This window comes from Belonocnema kinseyi, chromosome 4 (genome assembly GCF_010883055.1).
Source record: "Belonocnema kinseyi isolate 2016_QV_RU_SX_M_011 chromosome 4, B_treatae_v1, whole genome shotgun sequence".
In the NCBI taxonomy this organism is placed as follows: domain Eukaryota; kingdom Metazoa; phylum Arthropoda; class Insecta; order Hymenoptera; family Cynipidae; genus Belonocnema; species Belonocnema kinseyi.
In genome coordinates, this window is record NC_046660.1 from 86,369,305 (window position 1) to 86,387,399 (window position 18,095).

At 29.0% G+C, this 18,095-nt stretch overlaps 1 protein-coding gene across 7 annotated transcripts in view; it reads left to right on the plus strand.

Moving 5' to 3' along the window:
• LOC117171611 (transmembrane protein 94) overlaps positions 1–18,095 on the plus strand; it is a 56,872-nt gene that overhangs the window by 35,703 nt on the left and 3,074 nt on the right. For all 7 annotated transcript variants that reach the window (XM_033359066.1, XM_033359064.1, XM_033359069.1 and 4 more), the window contains 5 exons: positions 2,099–2,307; positions 3,451–3,625; positions 7,453–7,698; positions 10,012–10,258; positions 10,346–10,439. In XM_033359066.1, the coding sequence (XP_033214957.1) occupies positions 2,099–2,307; positions 3,451–3,625; positions 7,453–7,698; positions 10,012–10,258; positions 10,346–10,439 (971 nt within the window). The remainder of the gene's footprint in view (positions 1–2,098; positions 2,308–3,450; positions 3,626–7,452; positions 7,699–10,011; positions 10,259–10,345; positions 10,440–18,095) is intronic.

An 18,095-nucleotide genomic window follows, 5' to 3' on the forward strand; every position in this document is an offset into this window, starting at 1 on the left:
AATTCCCGTTTGAGCTTTCAAGTTTCTTCATCCTACCTCTTATCTCCTCTACCTTTGTGTTATTAATTTCTTCCTGCTTCACTAGTTTTTGCTCCAATGACTGCATCCCCTTTTCCAACTTTTCCCTGATTTCTTCCCATTTTTTTTTTGTTGAAGTTTCATGTCGATATTTTGATTAAAAATCTGTATATGTTCAAACTTCGTCTTTTTTCTTGTAAAATTCATAATTTTAGTGGAAAATTCATCTCTGGTCAAAAATGTGACTTGTTGCGAATTCATTTTTATTGTTTGAAAATCAATGTTTTTACTGAATATTAAACTTTTCCATTTTTTGTTCAAAACTGATATTTTTTAATTGAAAATTTGTCATTTTTGTTTTAAAATTCATCTCATTAAGTAGGTGGGAAATTCAACTATTTGGTTAAAAATTTTACTGTTTTGTTGAAACTTTAATTTTTTAATACGCTTTTTTTGTTTAATCTTATTTTCTTAAATGAAAATATAACTTTTACATTTTTTGTTAAAAATGTACCTTTATTAGTTGAAATATCTTCTTTTTGTTAGAAAACTAATCTTCTTGATTTGACATTTCCGCATTTTTTTATTGAAAGTGCAACGGTTTCTTTGAAAATGAACTGTAAATTCTCTTAATTTTAATTATACCAGAGCTAAAAAAATTTATCTTTAAAAGGTTGATTGTTTTCGAAATTATGTATAAAATAAGCCCAGGGTGAAGCCAATTTGTCTAGTTTTTAAGTAGATATTGCAGGAATAGTGTAAATTTCAATTTTTTAAACAATTTTCAATAACTTTCGAAATAATCAACATCTTTTCATGTTCTTCAGCTCATTTTTAAGCATTTTTTTCACCGTAATACAACAGCTTATGAGTACAAATCGTAAAAAATTTCTTTTCGAATTGCAAGAACTTGAAGTTGTAATGAAAAAGTTGGAAAAATTTGAAAACATCCTATCTGTAGGCAAATCAGATTAAAAGTTAAATAAATATATTTTTTGAGGGAATTGCAAAGAAACTTTATGATTATATGTTTAATATATTTTACAAAAATATTTTTGTCACCAAAAATAATATTGCAATTTTTTCAACTTTTTTGTTACAACTTTAAGTTCGTTCAAATCAAATAGAAAATGTTTACGATATATATTCATAAGATTTTGTGAAACGGTGAAAAAAGCTTCAAAATGAGCCCAAGACCATAAAAAAATGTTGACTATTTCGGAAGTTATTGAAAATTTAAGAAAACATTGAAATTTACACTATTTTTGCAATATCTACTTACAAACTAGATAAATTGGCTTCACCCTGAGTTTATTTTATACAGAATTTCGAAAACAATCCACCTTTTAAAGATAATTTTTTTAGCTCTGGCACCATTAAAATTAAGAGAATTTATTCAGTCACAAAAAAGAGGTGGCCTAAAACTTTTGCACGGAAGTGTACATAATTTGAGTTTAAAATTAATGTTTTTCGTTTAAAATTATTCTATTTTATTGAAAATTTGTTTTTTTACTGAAAATTTAACTTGTCAATTTTCTCGTTTGGTTGAAATATTAACTAAGTATTGCATTTTTTTGCGAATTCAACTTTGTAATTTTAAAATTAAACTATGTGGTTAAAAATTTAATTATTTCATTCACGATTCCACTCTTTCTTTAAAATTTTTAAGTATTTTGTTGACAATGCTACTGCTTTTGGTTGGTGTGTAATATTTTTTTATTCAAAATTCAACCATTTCGAAAATTCATATTTCTTGTTTGTTGAAAATTCAATTGTCTTTTATAAGTAGTTCCATCATTTGGTTGAAAGTGCAACTATTTTTGGTTGAAGTTTAATCTTTTGTTTGAAATTGCGACCATTTGGTTGAAAATTCATCTAAAAAAAGTAATCTTTTTTATTTGAAATGATTAAATAAGTTTGAAATTTTTTATATTTTAGTCTAAAGCTCAAGAAAAAAGTTAGGGAGAATGAAAAATTGACCAGGGAAAAGTCAGGGAATGTAGAAAATGAACTTTTTCGCCCACCCTGATTTTAAGGAAAGTAAGGATAACATCTAAATAAATAGTTTTCTTTTTTTCAGGCTAAACTGCCACGAGGAATAGACAAAATTCGTCCTCACATTGAAATGATAGACAACGTTCCCCTTTTAGTTTCCTTATTTACGGACTGCAACATCGCTGTTACTCGAGAAATGTTACACATTATGCAAGACTACGGCGAAGTAGTTTGTGTTCTGGGCTCTTCTGCAAATGCTGAAAATATGCCGATCTTCATGCAAGCCGATGCTGCGTAAGTTGCAATTTTATTTTCCAAAAATCCAAGAAGCACAACTATTTTACAGTGAAATCGAATATTTGTATTTATAGACGTATATTTATAAAAAAATCTCTACAAAATACCAAATTTAGGTTTTGAATTCCAATATTTAAATAAAATACAAAATTAGATTACTCCCGATTGAACTTTGAACTGTTTTTGGTAACTACTCAGTTTTTTAAACAACAACCGGGTGGTTTGTAACTCAATTTGTAAATAGAATTGCCTTCCATTTTAGAAGATACTAAAACCTGAGAACGTTTAGGACGAAAACTTGTTCTTTTTTGAAGACCATTTTTGTTATAAGAAGCACGATTTACTGTCAAAGATTCAATCTTAGCATCTGTTACAAATACTTTACATTTGGGTTTAACAGCAACTGTTCTTGATTTTACACCTGGATCCTGGAAAGACTCGTTCATGGTGGTTGCGCAATCTATCGTTACAGGATCTTGAACTTTCCTTCTGATTGGTTTAATCGAAAGAGTTTTTACAATACCAGGGTTGAAAAAGGACTCCGAATAAGTGCTGGAAAAATTCGCTGAGCCTTCACATTTTAAATGTGTTCTAGGAAATATTTCTTTAACTCTTTTTTCGCAGTGTCCTGTATATGACATTTGGTTAGTCGTGTTAAAGTCGATTTTTCCAGTTACATCGAAATTTTTACACTTCGTAACGATTTTTTCCCCTAATGTAACCTTATTCGCCGGGTAGGATTTCGTGTAAGTGCTCTCTGTTTCGAATTTAATTGTAGGCGGCTTGTAATTCTTTTTACGCTGTGCTGAAATTGCCTTTGCCGGTTGAAGATAAACGCAATTTTTATTTTTGTATAAATCATCTTCTTGGACTTTTCTAGGAATTGGAAGAGAGTCGGCTAAATCTTCATGAGCCTTTGCGATTTTACCACATTTATTTGAAATTGTCATTATTTTAAATTATAGACAGTTCTAGTTTCAGAGAGGTTAATAATAAATGTCGTATATAACCACTCATATGAAGTGTTGCTTGATCTTGTTTTTAGTTTCTTTTTTTTTGATTTTCTTGTTGATTAAGTACTTTGAAACCGAACTTGAATGGTAAAAGTTATTCTTTAAGTTTCTTTTTTTTTAATTTCAGGGTTGCCGTTGAGCCCTTGTATCCACAAGTATGCCAAAGAGTGCCTGTTCTGATATCTACGAAAGAGGAGCAAGGACCCTCGCCAATTGATCTCAGTAGGAGTTTAAATTCCGTCGCATGTTCTCTCAGCGTAAGGAGAGAAGACCCAATAGCAATATTTCATCTTGTGATGGAGGTGAGATCAAATTTTATTTATTTTTTTAAAGATACTTTTGTTAAAATGAAGCCAGAGTTAAAAAATATTGAAAAAGGTACGAATTTGAGAATCATACGTGTAATAATAACTCCAAATGTTAAAAATTAAATAATTTAAAATTCGATAATTCGTGTTTAAAAAATATGTACTAACTTCAAATCTAGAAGTGTTCAAGATTTTACAATTTAATTTGAAACTAATGTGATTTCTGGTTAATGTGAAAGTATCCAAGTCGTTCAATATCAAAATAAGTCAATTAAAATTCGAAGCTTTTTGTAGCTTTTGATACGAAATTATTTAATTTTGAAAGCTTTTACTTTATAATTTCTTTTTATTTTCAACACTTTCAATAAAAATAATTAAGTTTTGCCAAACTTAAAACTTTTGAATTATTATGATTTTTAATCTTAAATGGGTTCCTTTAAGAATATAAATTTAAAATCAACCTATTTTCAATGTCTCAAGTTAAAATTATTCCATTTTAAACTTTGATTTCTACATGGTTTTCAATTTTGTAAACTTTTAATTTTATTTCAAAAACTTCCAATTTCAAATACTTCAATTTTGATCGTTTAAAAAGTTGAAAATTAACTTTTTTTTGTTGAAAATTCATAATTTCGGGTTGGAAATTCAATTATTTTGGAGAAAATTCGTCTTTTGTCTTGAAAGTTCAAGAATTTGGATGAACTTTTTTTCTTTACTGAATTTTCATTTGTTTAAAATTGGTCTTCTTAGTTGGAATATTCATAATTTTAGTTCAAGATTCACGTCATTTTTAGGATTGAAAAGTTGCTTTTTTTAATTAAGCTTATTCATTTTTTGTTGAAAATTTATCTTTTTTAGTTGAACTTTCTTTTTTTTGTAGAAAACTAATATTCTTGGTTTAAAATATTCGCTTTTTGGCAAAGGCTTTGTTTAAAATTAACTTTCTTAATTGAAAATTCAACTTTTTTTTACAGAAAATTCATCTTTTGGCTTCAATGCTCAACAATTTGGTTGCAAATGCATCTGTTTGGTTGCAAATTGATTTTTTTGTTTAAGAATGCTTTGTATAAAGAAAGTTTAAATATTCGGTTAAAAATTCCACTATTTCCTTGAAAATTTAACTATTTCATTGAAAATTTAACTATTTCGTTGAAAATTCAGTGATTTTTTTCCAAACTCACCTTTCTTGGATTGAAAATTTTGTTACGGCAGAAAAGTAATCTTTTTTGTTTAAAATTAATAGTCATTTGAAATTTTATTATTTTATTCTGTTTATGAAAGATTTTATTTTAAAAATGTTACAACATTAAAATGCTGGTATTTGAGTATTAATGGCCAGAGAAAATAAAAAAAAAGCTGGTGAGGAAAAAGTCAGGTAATTTTGAGAATGAAGTTTTTCGGCCACCCTGCAAATGTACATATTGGGAATAGTGGTCTACCATTTTGCCTCCTGGTGCCCAAAACTTGAACTAGTAAGAGTAGGTACAACTTTAAAGTTCTACATTAATTTTTGCATAACAGTGTTTTTACGATAGTTTTGTGAAGTATACAACAATGATTGAGTACTAAAAACAAATCTTCATAAAAAACAAATAGTTTTAGATAGAATTTCCATATTATACAGTGAAAAAACACATTTTTGTCAAGTAGCTTTAAAAAAAAATATTATTTCACTATTTCATGTAAGTTTCAATGAATTTAAGTTTAAATAAACTTGAATTAATGTATGTAGCGACAAATTTTATCTAGATTATGTGAAGAATATGAATAATAGACGATTTAGGATGGCGATTTTAAATCAAGAAAAAAATTCCCGGTCATTTTCTGGTTTGCAAACATTTTTCACAGTTAATGAAATTTAAAAAATCGAACTCTAAAGTTAACAATTTTTCCATTTGAATTGATAAAAACTGAGCTGCAAATGAATGCAATCAAAGTGGAACTCTTGAATTTCAAACTTTAAAAATAATTGACACATATAAAATGGAAGCTACTAACACTTTTAAACTGAACAATTGTTAATTAAATGCAGTTAAACTGCAAAATAAATGTTTTAACTTTTTAAAATTGTAGAGTTTAAAGATTCAGATGCAGTTCTAAATATATAATTCCACATTATCATTTTCAATGCTCTAAAGTCTAAATTGAAGAATCAATCAATGAATTTGAAAAATTTCGAAATTATATCATTTAAAGCAATTTTAAGCCAGACACATTAAAAATTCAAATATAAAATTTTTTTATAAACTGAACACTTCTTCAATTAAAAGTTTAATTATTTATATTTTAAATGGTTAAAAAATCCTTGAAATGCTTCCAAATTTTATTTGAAAATCTTGAAACATCTGCATATTGTTTACATTGTTTCCCCAATTTTTTTTATTATTTTTGAAATTATTTCAGAACTTCTAAGCATCCTTTAAAATGAATCCAATTTTTTCGAAAGTAGTTTTTAAATTCTGCCAAAATAAAACAAATTTCCTTAAAATCTTCCACATTCATTTTTTATAATGTTCTAAACCTTTCTAAATCTTTTTGAATAATCACTCAAAATTATCTTTTCAAAATAAAAATCATTATTAATTTTCATAGGAAATGTTTTTTAATCTTCTGAAGCCATTCCAAATTCTTAAAAATCTTTTACATTTTTTGTTCGAAATCTGCCAGAATCTATATTTTGGCGGTTTACGTACACACTTTGTTTAAATTATTTTAAATTTTAAATTGAATTTTTTCAAAATTTCGAAATATTTCTTCAACTTCCTTGAATTTAAAAAAAAAATGTGTTCAATTGTTATTTATACATAGAAGTTCAACGATTTAACTTGCAAATTAATTTTTTTTTCAATCGGACAATTAAAATATAACGTTCAAAATTTGTTTTTTAATATTTCACTATAATTATAGATTTTAAATAAGTAGTCAGATATTTCTAAATTTTAAGTAAATCTTATTTTTCTGAATTGAAAAGTTTCAAATTGAATGGTTTAATAATGGAATCTTTAAACTGGAATAATATTTGAAATTTAATAAAAGCCTTTTTGCATGAATATATTATTTTGAAGTTATTTAAAAATTGGAAATAGTTTATAAAGTTTCAATCGGTCGCTTATATTTGTTTAACTAACAAGACTTTCCAATTGAAATTGTTTATATAATTTTAAACGTTTGAAACTGTACATTCTAAAATTACGAACTTATTTCGAATCGTCTTGTGAAGTTAATTATTATTCACTTTTTAAATCTTAAAGAACAGTTTAGTTTCAAAAATCACTATTAATTTATATTCACAGTTGATCAACTGAAAATGAATTTTAAAAAAGGATGTAAATCACAGTTGGACTGCTATTTCTATAAAAAAATACGTTTCTTCACTTGATAAGATGTAAATTCCATCTACACCCCTTTGTTTGCGATAAAGACTTCTTTTTAGTATCCAATAAATACTTTAGACTCCACAACAAAAATCGTTAGAACACTTTTATGCAAAAATTAATGTACACCTTTAAAATCGTACCTATTCTTTCTAGTTCGGGTTTTTGTCGACAGGTGGCGTATCGCAGTTTAACCATTCCCAATAAAACTGAAAAAAACTTAATATATAATTTCTTATAAAAGAACTGTTTCTTTTTTTAGTTTTTTCCTCATGCATAAACCAAAAGAGTTCATTGAATCTAATTTTATCCTGTGATTGATTCTATTTTTGTAAAAAGCTAGCCAAATTCCCTTTTTCAATACTTTTATTAAAACCGCCCTTAATTTTTTATTTAAAGCTAATTATTTAAACTTAATTATTTTATTTAAAATTGTTTATTTTTCAGGCTCGACATTATATGAAGTGCCTATGGAACTGCGTGCAATTCTGGTTGGGTTGTGTCGTGACTCTTTCAGCTGCCCAAGCATTTTCTGGATTTCTATTATTGCCACCATTATTTTCAGTCGGACAGGTTCTCTGGTTGACTTGTCTGATTATTCCATTACTTTCGATTTCGATGGTAGCCACCCCGACGGATTCGACAATAATGCAGCGAGCCACAGGAAAAAATCAGTGCGTGATAAATAGACAGGTACAAAAAAATATCTTCTTTCAAAAGTGCGATAATAGAAAATGAGCTCATTATTATATATTTTTATTTTATAGGTAAAAAACTTTTCAACTCGAACCTAGAACATAGAACATAGAACCTAAAAATTTCTGAATTTTTACAATTTCTTTGTATTATTTTGGATTCCTTTGAATTCTTTGAAATTCTCTTGAAATCCATAGAATTCAATAGATCTATTTGGGATTTTCAATTTTTATTTTCATGTATCTTGAAGAATTTTATATTCATTTTGAATTCTTATGAATTTTATAAGATTCTTATTCACTCCCATTTATCTAAATTCAGTGTAGTTTTTATGGATTTCTCAATTTGGTTCTGAGTAGTTGAATTATTTTTAATTGATCTTGATTTCGTATTAATTTTATGTATTTCTCTTGAATTCCTTTACATTCATCTAAATTCATTCAAATGTTATTAAAATAAATATTTATTTATTTTATTAATTTATTTTCAATTTTTTAATTTCTTAATTTAATTCGTTTTAATTCATTGGAATTCAGCCTGAGTTGTTATTAATTTATCCTGAATTATTTGAAATGCTCTTGGATTTTTCTAATGTACACTGATTTTTTTTTAATTTACTTGAATTTTTCCAAATTCACTCGATTTGACGTAACTTTATGGATTCTTTTTTCAGTTTTTCATAATTCACTAGAAATTATTTGAATTCTCTCTGTATTTTTATAATATTCATTGGATGTCTCTCATTTCTGTTAAATTCCTTCTACATTCTCTCAAGTTTTATTTATTTTGTTGTTATTTTTTTTCAATTTACTTAAATTCTTTTCAATTTGCCATGAATTCTGTTCACTCCCGTTTTACTGCATTCGATTAAAATATTTTATTTTGAAACTTTTGTTTACTTTTTTAAAAATATTTTTTGTTTAATATTTTTCATTTTTCAAATTTTTATCAACTCTTTTGAATAAATTTCGATTTCACCTTGAATTCTTATTGATTTATCTTAATTTTTTGTTAAATTTTAATTCTTTTTTTACCTTTTGCTGAATTACTCTAAATTCCCTTTTTATCAATTCGTTTGAATCAATTTCAATTTCATCCTGAATTCTTATTAATATATCATAAATTATTTTAAAAAATCTGAATTCTTTTGAATTCTTTTTTTGACTATTTACTGAATTCTTCTAAAATCACTCAATTTTACTAAATTAAATGGATTAAAACAAAAAAAATTATTTTGTTAATTTACCCTGAAGTATTTGAAATACACCTTGAATGTTAAGGCATTTTATCACGTTCTATTTAATTTCCTCGAATTCTTATAAATTCTCTCCAATTTTGCTGAAATCAATGAAATATTTTGAATTAAAAATTTTCTTTTGAATTCTTACGAATTTAACCGAATTCTTCTCATTTCCCTTAAATTCTTCTAAATTCAGTCGAACTTTTATTTAATTCATTGGATTATTTTTGGAATATATCCTGAATTCGTTCAAATTTACGTAGAATTTTTAAAAATTTCATTGAATTATTTTGAATTCAAATTAAAGTCACATTGTCAATGCATGTAAGTCGCTTTTTAGGTTTGAAATTAGTAACTTTCGGTCACTTTTTCAAGTAAATTAGACTGTGGCAACCCTGTGTATTCTTTTTTATTTCAAGCAGCAATAATTTTTTGAAATCTGTGTCATTCAATTTACCCCTTTTCGAGTTTGATATGATTTCTGCAGTACTTAAAGAATCCTTCGAAAACTATCCGCCACAATTTGAATAGTGAAAATGAAATAAAATAGTTTCAAGAGCAATAAAATTGATTAATTATTTTAAAAAACAACAACTTTCGAAATATATTTCGAAAGTAATGATTTTTATAGATACTTTTTTATTGTAAAACTACGTTTATGATTTTTTTTGGTAAAGTGATATAAAAACATGACCATATTAAAAAAATGCAGTTTAAAAAAAAATGTAGGAAAGTTATGCATAAGAAAACTATTCTATATAAAAACAAAAATGAAGTTAATGAAAATAGAACCTCTTCGAATCAAATAGAGTATCTTTGAGCGCATAAAGTTAACAAAAATTTCTTTTTAAATACGTTCTTTTTTTAAATTTAAAGTATTTTCCACTATTTTTTATTCAAAAACTAATTTTTTACTGATTTAAAAAGACTGTTTTTTTATTACTTTATTTTTTATTTTTGAGGATACTTTTTCTTCAAAAAAAAAAAAAAAAACATAATTTTTAAATATTTTGTTTAATTCCATAATTCTTCGAGGCCTGATAGTGTAATTTTTGTATTTTTTATTCCAGGTTACATTGTTCGTCCTCTGGTGCTACGGCAGCAAATTTCTTCCAACAGTCATGGCAATAGTTTTCTCTCAATGTGCTTCCCTAATGACATTATGTTCAACATACATTACAGAAAATTCTAAATGTTATTACGCATACCCAAAAATAAATGGCGATGAATCTTGGGGTGGTTGGAACAAGTCAAAGTCAAATGATGTAATTCTTGTCGTGCAACATTTTGCCCTCTCAATTATAGTGATACATTTCGGTAATTATTTCACTTGTTTCTATCTAGAATGAATTTTATTTTAGGATAAAAAGAAGTCTAATTTACTTTTTTTTAAACATTTTTCAGTGACGATATCCGTGAGTTTTGTTCATCGAGAATATCCTATTTGGAGGAAGCAACCTTTCAACAACTGGCTGTGGTTTCTGTGTGTATTTATTGTGTAAGTAAATCAAATCTTTACATTTTTTAACTTTATTGTATGGGTGTTTCTTCATATAAAGGTCACTTTTGCTTCCTCGTTTAATATCTTTGCGCATATTTATTGAATTGTTCTAAAATTTGCTAAATTTCTTTTTTTTTTATAACATTGACCAAATACAAAAAAGAAATATAAATTAATTTACCTGGAAAATAGATTTAACAAACGTTAAATACGCAGGCCTCGGATTCACCACACTATTGACAACTATTTAACATATTTTTCCGATGACACTATTTGGCTAATATTTCGATAAAAATGACACTAAAGACACTATTTTCTCACAATTGTCAGCTAATGACACTATTTCTTTACTTTCCCTAAAAAAAAATATTTTGTAAATTCTTCGCTAATAGGCTAAAATAATATGCCCGTTATTGATCTCAACGAATCATAACATACAGGAAAAATAAAATAATAAGTAATAAGTAGTGGAATTTTCTACCAGAAAAGACGACTTTTCAAGAAAAAGCATACATTTTTTAACAGAATAGTTGAATTTTTAACCACTAAGATAATTTTTTTTAACAAAAGAGACGAGTTTTCAACAAATTACATAATTTCTGAACTAAATAATTTTAACAGTGGATGTGGTGTTAGACAAAATTTTATTTTATTAATTTTTAGTTTACATTTTATTAGTTTTTAAAATTTGTTAACCAAATAGTTGAATTTTTCAACTACAAAAGATCAATAAACTAGTTAAATTTTGATTTAAAAAACCGAATTTTAAATAAAAAATTTAAAAAAAACGAATTTTCAATAAAATACGTGAATACCAAAAACGAAGACTTTTCAACAAAATACATCGACTTCCAACGAAGTAAATAAATTTTCTATGGAAACGGATTAATTTTTAACCAGACGGTAGAATTTTGAACCAAAAATTGATATTCTACAAAAAAAGAAGAATTTTCGCCATAATACATAAATTTTTAACAAAATAGTTAACTTTGTTACCAGATTGTTAAATTTTGAACTGAAAATACGAATTTTCTACAAAATAGTTGAATTTTCAACAAAAAGTTCATTTTCAATCGAAACAGATTAATTTTCTACTAGATAGTTACTTTTTCACACAAAAACGTTGAAATTCTACAGAAAGAAATGAATTTTCAAACCAAAAATATAAATGTTAAAAGAATCTGTTATTCAAGAATTAAAATAATGTCTTATCAAGTTGTTGAATTTTCAAGACAAAAATACGAATTGTTCCACAAAACAGTTAAATTTTCAACCGAAAATAATAAACTTTCAAACAATAATAGTTATATTTTCTTCTTGGGTTCTATTAATTCAGTTCGAATTTAAGTGGAACAATAAATAAACATTTTTATAATGTATAGACTAAAAATAACATTTTAAATAAAAATTGGAGTTTATTTTTAATGTATATTTTGTTATTTCGTCATTTTCACTGTTCACAATTGAAGAATTTGAAACTGCATATCTATGGAAGTGAATAAACTTACATGTTATCTTCAAAATTCAATAATTTTCAATTTTAAATCTTCAAAATTAATTTGTTTAAAAAAACATTCAAAATTGCATTATTTTATTTTATAAAACTTAAGTATTGAAGAGTCTTCAATTGCAAATCTTGAAATTTAAAGAATTTGTCATTGCCAATCTTACACGTAGAAGAATTTTCAATTGTAAATCTTTAGAAGTGAACTAATTGAAAACATTACAAACTGAAATAATTTTGAACTGTAATTAATCTACATAATGAATCTTCTATTGTAAATCTTAAAAATTGAAGAGTTTTAAATGGCGAATCGTTAAAATTAAAGAATTTTCCATTGTAAATCATCATAGGTGAATTATTTTAATAAAATCATTGATGTTTGCATCGTTTTCTATTATACACATTAAATATTTAAGAGTCTTTAACTGCATTTATTGAAAATATAAGAATTTTCGATTTTAAATCTCTACAATTGAATATTTTTCGATTTTTAAGTTTTAACTAGTTAAAATGGAAAAATACCAGAAGCATTTACCAAAACTAGTTTTAAACAATCAAAACAAATTGTGTGTTTGAAATAACTAGTTTTACTTGCGATATTCTTGTAACTTAATACTAAAGGTAAAAATAGTTTTTTTCAGGGTGGTCGCTGGGTGGTCTGTCCCAAGTTTGACTTCAACCATTTTTTTAAAAAGAATTAGTTAAAAATTGTTATGCTTTTCAATCATGATATCGTTCATTCAGAATGCATAATTCAAAAATCTTTCACTTTAAAAATTTTACATTCTAGGTTTTAATTTTTAACAGTACATTTTAATATAAAGAATTTTAAAATGAAATTTTAAAGACTCAAGCAATTAAAAATTAGGAGCGTTTGAACTCGAAGATTTTGGATAAAAAACATTTTTAGTTGATCAACTATGAATATAAATTAATTAAAGATCTTCCAAATTTACCTGAAATTTAAAGGATTAAAAGTTGAGTAATAGTTAATTTTACAAGACGATGAGGAATCAGTTCAAAATTTAAGCATTTGCAGATTTTAACATTAAAAGTTAAAGTGTTCCAATTGGAAAGTTTAATTAGTTAAAAAAATCAGGACACCCGATTGAAACTTTCTGAAATATTTTCAATTTTTAAATAACTTCAAAATAATATATTCACACCTGAAGGATGTTATTAAGTTTCAAATATTGTCTCAGTGTAAAATATTCCATTTTTAAATCACTCAATTTCAATTTTTTTAATTAAGAAATAGAACAATTACTTAATATTTAGAAATATCTGGGTGTTTATTTAAACTCAGCAGTTATAAATCAAATATTTAAAACTAAACAAGAAAACTAAACTTTGAAAGTTACAAACTTAATTGTACTATTAAAAAAAATTACTTTGTAAGTCAAATTTTAGAATTCTAATGTATAAATAATAATTGAACACCTTAGAAGAAATTCGATTAAGTTGAAGAGATAATTAGAAGTTTTGGAGACTCAAAAATAATGTAAAATTTGAAGTGATTTCAAATAATTGAAACAAAGTGAGTCTTCAAAAGAATAAAAAACCTTTTCTTAAATTTCCTAGGAAAATTGAAAATAATTTGTTATTTTGAAAAATTATTTTTAAGAGAAATTTTGTTTAATTTGGCAAGATTAAAAAAAAATTTACGAAAAATTCGAATAATTTAAAAAGATGTTTAAACGTTCTGAAAAAATTTATAATATAAAATTTGAAAAAGTTGAGCTTCCGGTTGGGTTAGAAACGTTGCACACGCGTCCGGGAAACGTCGCCGAAAACGTGAGAGATTAAAGTTTTAAATTTATGCGGGTGATCTGGTGAGTGGAAAATTTGGGCAGTGCGCGAAAAAAGTTATCAGCAAAAGTATTATTCATAGTTTTAAAGCTATAGAACTAGTGAGATATGGATAAAATGGAACCCTCCGAAAAGGAAGAGGTTATGTTTAATGGGAGTGAGGAGGTGAAGAAGTTCAACACCGACTCGGCTAATGACAGAGAGAGGGCAGCACCAAATGGGAATGGACAAGCAGATGACATCGAACAGCTGTCAGAGGAAAATAATAAGCAGTCGACGTCGACGGCGAAAAAATGCCGAGGAAGACCAAAGAAAAAGGTCAAGGAAAAGGAGAAAGGAATTACGAGCTCCAGGAAAATCACGGACTTCGTACAAGCCAACTCGAGCGTGATAGAGTGGGGAGGGTTGACGAATGAAGTCTTCAAAAGAAGGTAAAAAATAACTAGATCACCTAGCAGAAGTGAATGGGGAAGCGGCAAGGGATGTGATAGAAGTTTGAGCGAGGATTTAACGGATGTGGAGGCCGAAAACCAAGAGTTACCTCAGCTACAATCAAATAATCTTATGGTTGACAGAAATGAAGATAAAGGGAGACATCCTATAAGCAAACCCCATGATGAAATGGCCCGAAATATGATTACTCAATTAGAAGAAAAGGATACTAGAGGCATAGCTAGATTTTTCATACAAATTAATGACAGTGATGAGTTGACAGGCGAGAACATTCGAAAAAAGGAGATGGATTTGGCAGGTTCAATTTCGGAACTATTGAAGGGGTGGTGGAATGCGAATGGGAAAAAAGAAATAGACAAGATAGCTCAGGAATATCACAATTTACAGCTTTCATTCGAATCCTTAAAAAACAGGACAATTAAAAAAGAAGCAGAGTGGGAAGCAGCCGTCTCAACTTTAGAAAAGGCCAGGGAAAAAGAAAAGGTTTAGGTAGCATAAAAGAAACACATGGAAGAAGAAATTAGAAATCTAAAAGATAAGCTGGCAAACTCTAGAAAAGGTTACATACATGGTGAAGTATGTACTCAATTAACAGCGGAGGGAGAAACTTCAAATATTTATGGAGGCCTAGAAAGGACCAGGGAAGACGACAGGGACAACAGAGACAAGGAAGCTCAGTATCAAGGAAAGAATAAGGATTCTCGACCCGGAAAGCTGACGAAAAAGGAGCTGGACCGAGAAACAAAAGAAAGAAGGGACAGAAAAAATCATGTCATAGTCGTAGGATTCAGAGCGACCGGGAGGAACGTAGAGGGAAAAATAAAATCGGCCTTTAAAAGGACAATTGGAGTAGCAGCAGAGGTCAAAGGAACCAGGTTCAACAATGAAGAGTTTTTGGTGGACTTGCATTCTTGGAGAGACAAAATGTCCATAATGAGAAGAAAATCCAAATTCAGAGGGACCAGCATCTTGATTGCGGACAACTTGACCGACAGAGAGCTTCAAATACAGAAGTGGATCACGAATGTAGCTGAAGAAGAAGCAGGACATGGGAAAGCAGTGAGGACGGGCTACATGAAATCGAAGATTGGTGAAGATTGGTTCTTCTGGAACGAGGAAGAAGGGGGACCCAGCAAGAATTTTTTTCGTATCCACGGCGCCTAAGAACATCAGAGGTATGTCATGGAATATTTCGGGAGCAAATAAGGTAGGGCAGACATGGGATTTTTTAAAGGGGTTTGAATTAATTGTACTACAAGAAACTTGGCTAATGAAAGAGTCGGAAGAACAATTTGTTAAAAAGCTAGATAAAGATTTTATTTGGATAACAAAACCGGCAGAAAAAGTTCATAATAAGGGGAGAGCAAAGGGAGCGCATCTAATAGGAATTAAGAAAAATTGGGTGGGAGACAATTGGGAGTGTAAAGAATGGGACTACGGAATTGTAATTAGTAACAATAAGTTAAGATTTGAATCAAAAATACTAAAAATTGTAACTATAAAAATGAAGGCATTTCTAAAATCCGTGGAAGTCTATGTAAATTAATAGAAAAGGCAAGCAGAGAAAATGAGTGCTTGGTAATGATAGGTGATTGGAACCCTAGAGTAGGTAGGGGCACAGAGTAGAGCCCAGAGATGCAGTACGAGAATGGCAATGAAAATCTGCGAAACTCGGAGGACGAGTTGGCGAACGCCGAGGGTAAAAAACTTTTGAATATTTGTGTAGAACACGGGCTTAAAATCCTTAATGGTTGTACTCAGGGCGATAGAAAAGGCAAATTCACGCATATTTGCGACGCGGGGGGATCGGTCTTAGATTTAATTATTTTAAAAGAAGACGAGGGGGGTAAACCCAATATCGGAAATAAAAGTTGAAGCGAGAATCGAGTCGGATCACTACCGGTCACCTTCCGACTCTCTCACACGGGGTCAGAATTTTACGAAAAAAGGGAACAGAGAAGAGGACGGAATATAAATAAGGCGGAAAAACTATTCTGGGACAAAGGGAAATCAGAAAAATTCGGGGAAAAAATGGAAGAACTATGGGAAACGAGAGTAGAGGAAGAAGCAAGTGAAGACAGATGGGAGATAATAATTGATAGTATAAAAAAAGCAGCAAAAGAAGTAGGAATCGTAAGGATGGTGGGGGCCCAAAGCAATAATTTTAAGAAAAGGATTGATTGGTTCGATGAAGATTGCAAAGAACAGAGGAAAAAAGTGTGGGAAACCTTAAAAATGTTTCTAAAGTTAAAGGGAGAATCGTAGCGGGAGAAATGGGTGTATGAAAAAAAGAGGTTAAAAAGTTTATACAAGGAAAAAAGGAGACAAAGAAATGAAGAAAATTGGAAAGAGGTAGAAAATAGTAGACAATCAGGCGATTTTTGGAGCGCAATTAAAAAATTTAGACCAAAGACCAGAGGGAACGTCAAAGGGGAAGACATTAGCTTAGAAAAATGGAAAACTCAGAATATTCAAGAATCAGCAAGAGATAGGGACAAAGAGGGTAAGGGGAGTAAGACTGAAAACGAGGGATCTCCAGCGGACAGTAGAGAACATCTAGATGTAACCGAAAAGGGACTTCATGGAAAAATAGAGTTTAAAGAATTCTGTGAATGCATAAAAAAAATAAAAAGAGGAAAAGCGCCTGCGGAGGATGGGATACCAATAGAATTTATTGCATGGATGCCAAAAGTGTGGGCGACAGAAATGCATGAAGTAATAAACGACTTATGGGAAAATGGAGTTATGATTAAAGGATGGGAGACAGTCAGAATATTACCAATATTGAAGAATGGAGACGAGGACGACGTGGAAAACTACAGAGGAGTTTCGCTGCTAGATTTAGGTTACAAAATATTAGCGGCTATAATGGATGCAAGACGAGGGGAATGGGAAAGCTATATGCAGCATTTATAGATTTTAAAAAAGCATTTGATACAATAGACAGAAACATACTTTTTGAAAAACTGGAAAAGGCAGGAATCAGTGGCAGAATGCTCGATATGATCAAGAGCATTTATAGGAACACTTTCAACGAGGTAGTAACTAAAGCGGGAATCTCAGAAAATTTTAGAACAAATATAGGGGTAAGACAAGGATGCCCCTTGAGCCCGACCCTCTTTAACATTTTCTTGGACGACATAGATGATGAGTGGACAAAAAGAAATGAAGGAGGAACCGTAACTGGGAAATCGAAGGTGTTTACCTTAAAATTTGCGGATGACTTAGCGATCGTTTCCGATCATGCGGATGGTATCAAAGAAATATTAAAAACGCTGGAAAGATATGCTGATAAGAATAAATTAGAATGGAAATTTAAAGGAGAACCACTCGAAGTACTAGACAAGTTTAAATATTTAGGTTTTTGGTTTTCATCGGGCGGATCCTTCAACAAACACGTAGCAGCCCTAGCAGGCAATGCGCAAAAATCTACCAATGCAGCGTGGGGAGTGATGAAAAGGGCAGGAATAAACGCGTTAAAGAGAAGACTTTACATACTGGATGTATTAGCAAAAACAGGTGCGTTTTACGGGGTCGAAATATGGGGATGGAGGAGAAGGGAAGAAATAGAGAAAGTACAGAGTAGATATGTTAAAATGATTATGGGATTGGATAGAAATACCCCTGCATACATCTGGAAAATAGAGTCAGGAAGAAGAAGTGCGGAAATCGAGACTAGAAGAAGGGCGAGTAACTATCTTTATGAAATATTAGAAATGGAGGAAGATAAGTTACCAAAAATTTGTCTAATGGAGGAGATACGAGGCTGCATAAACGGTAATCCATCAGCCTGGGGAAAGGAATTAGTGGCAGCATTAGAAGAAGTAGGAGATGGCGAGACATTGGGGATGATATGGGAAGGCAGGGATTTGGAAGATGTGTCAAGG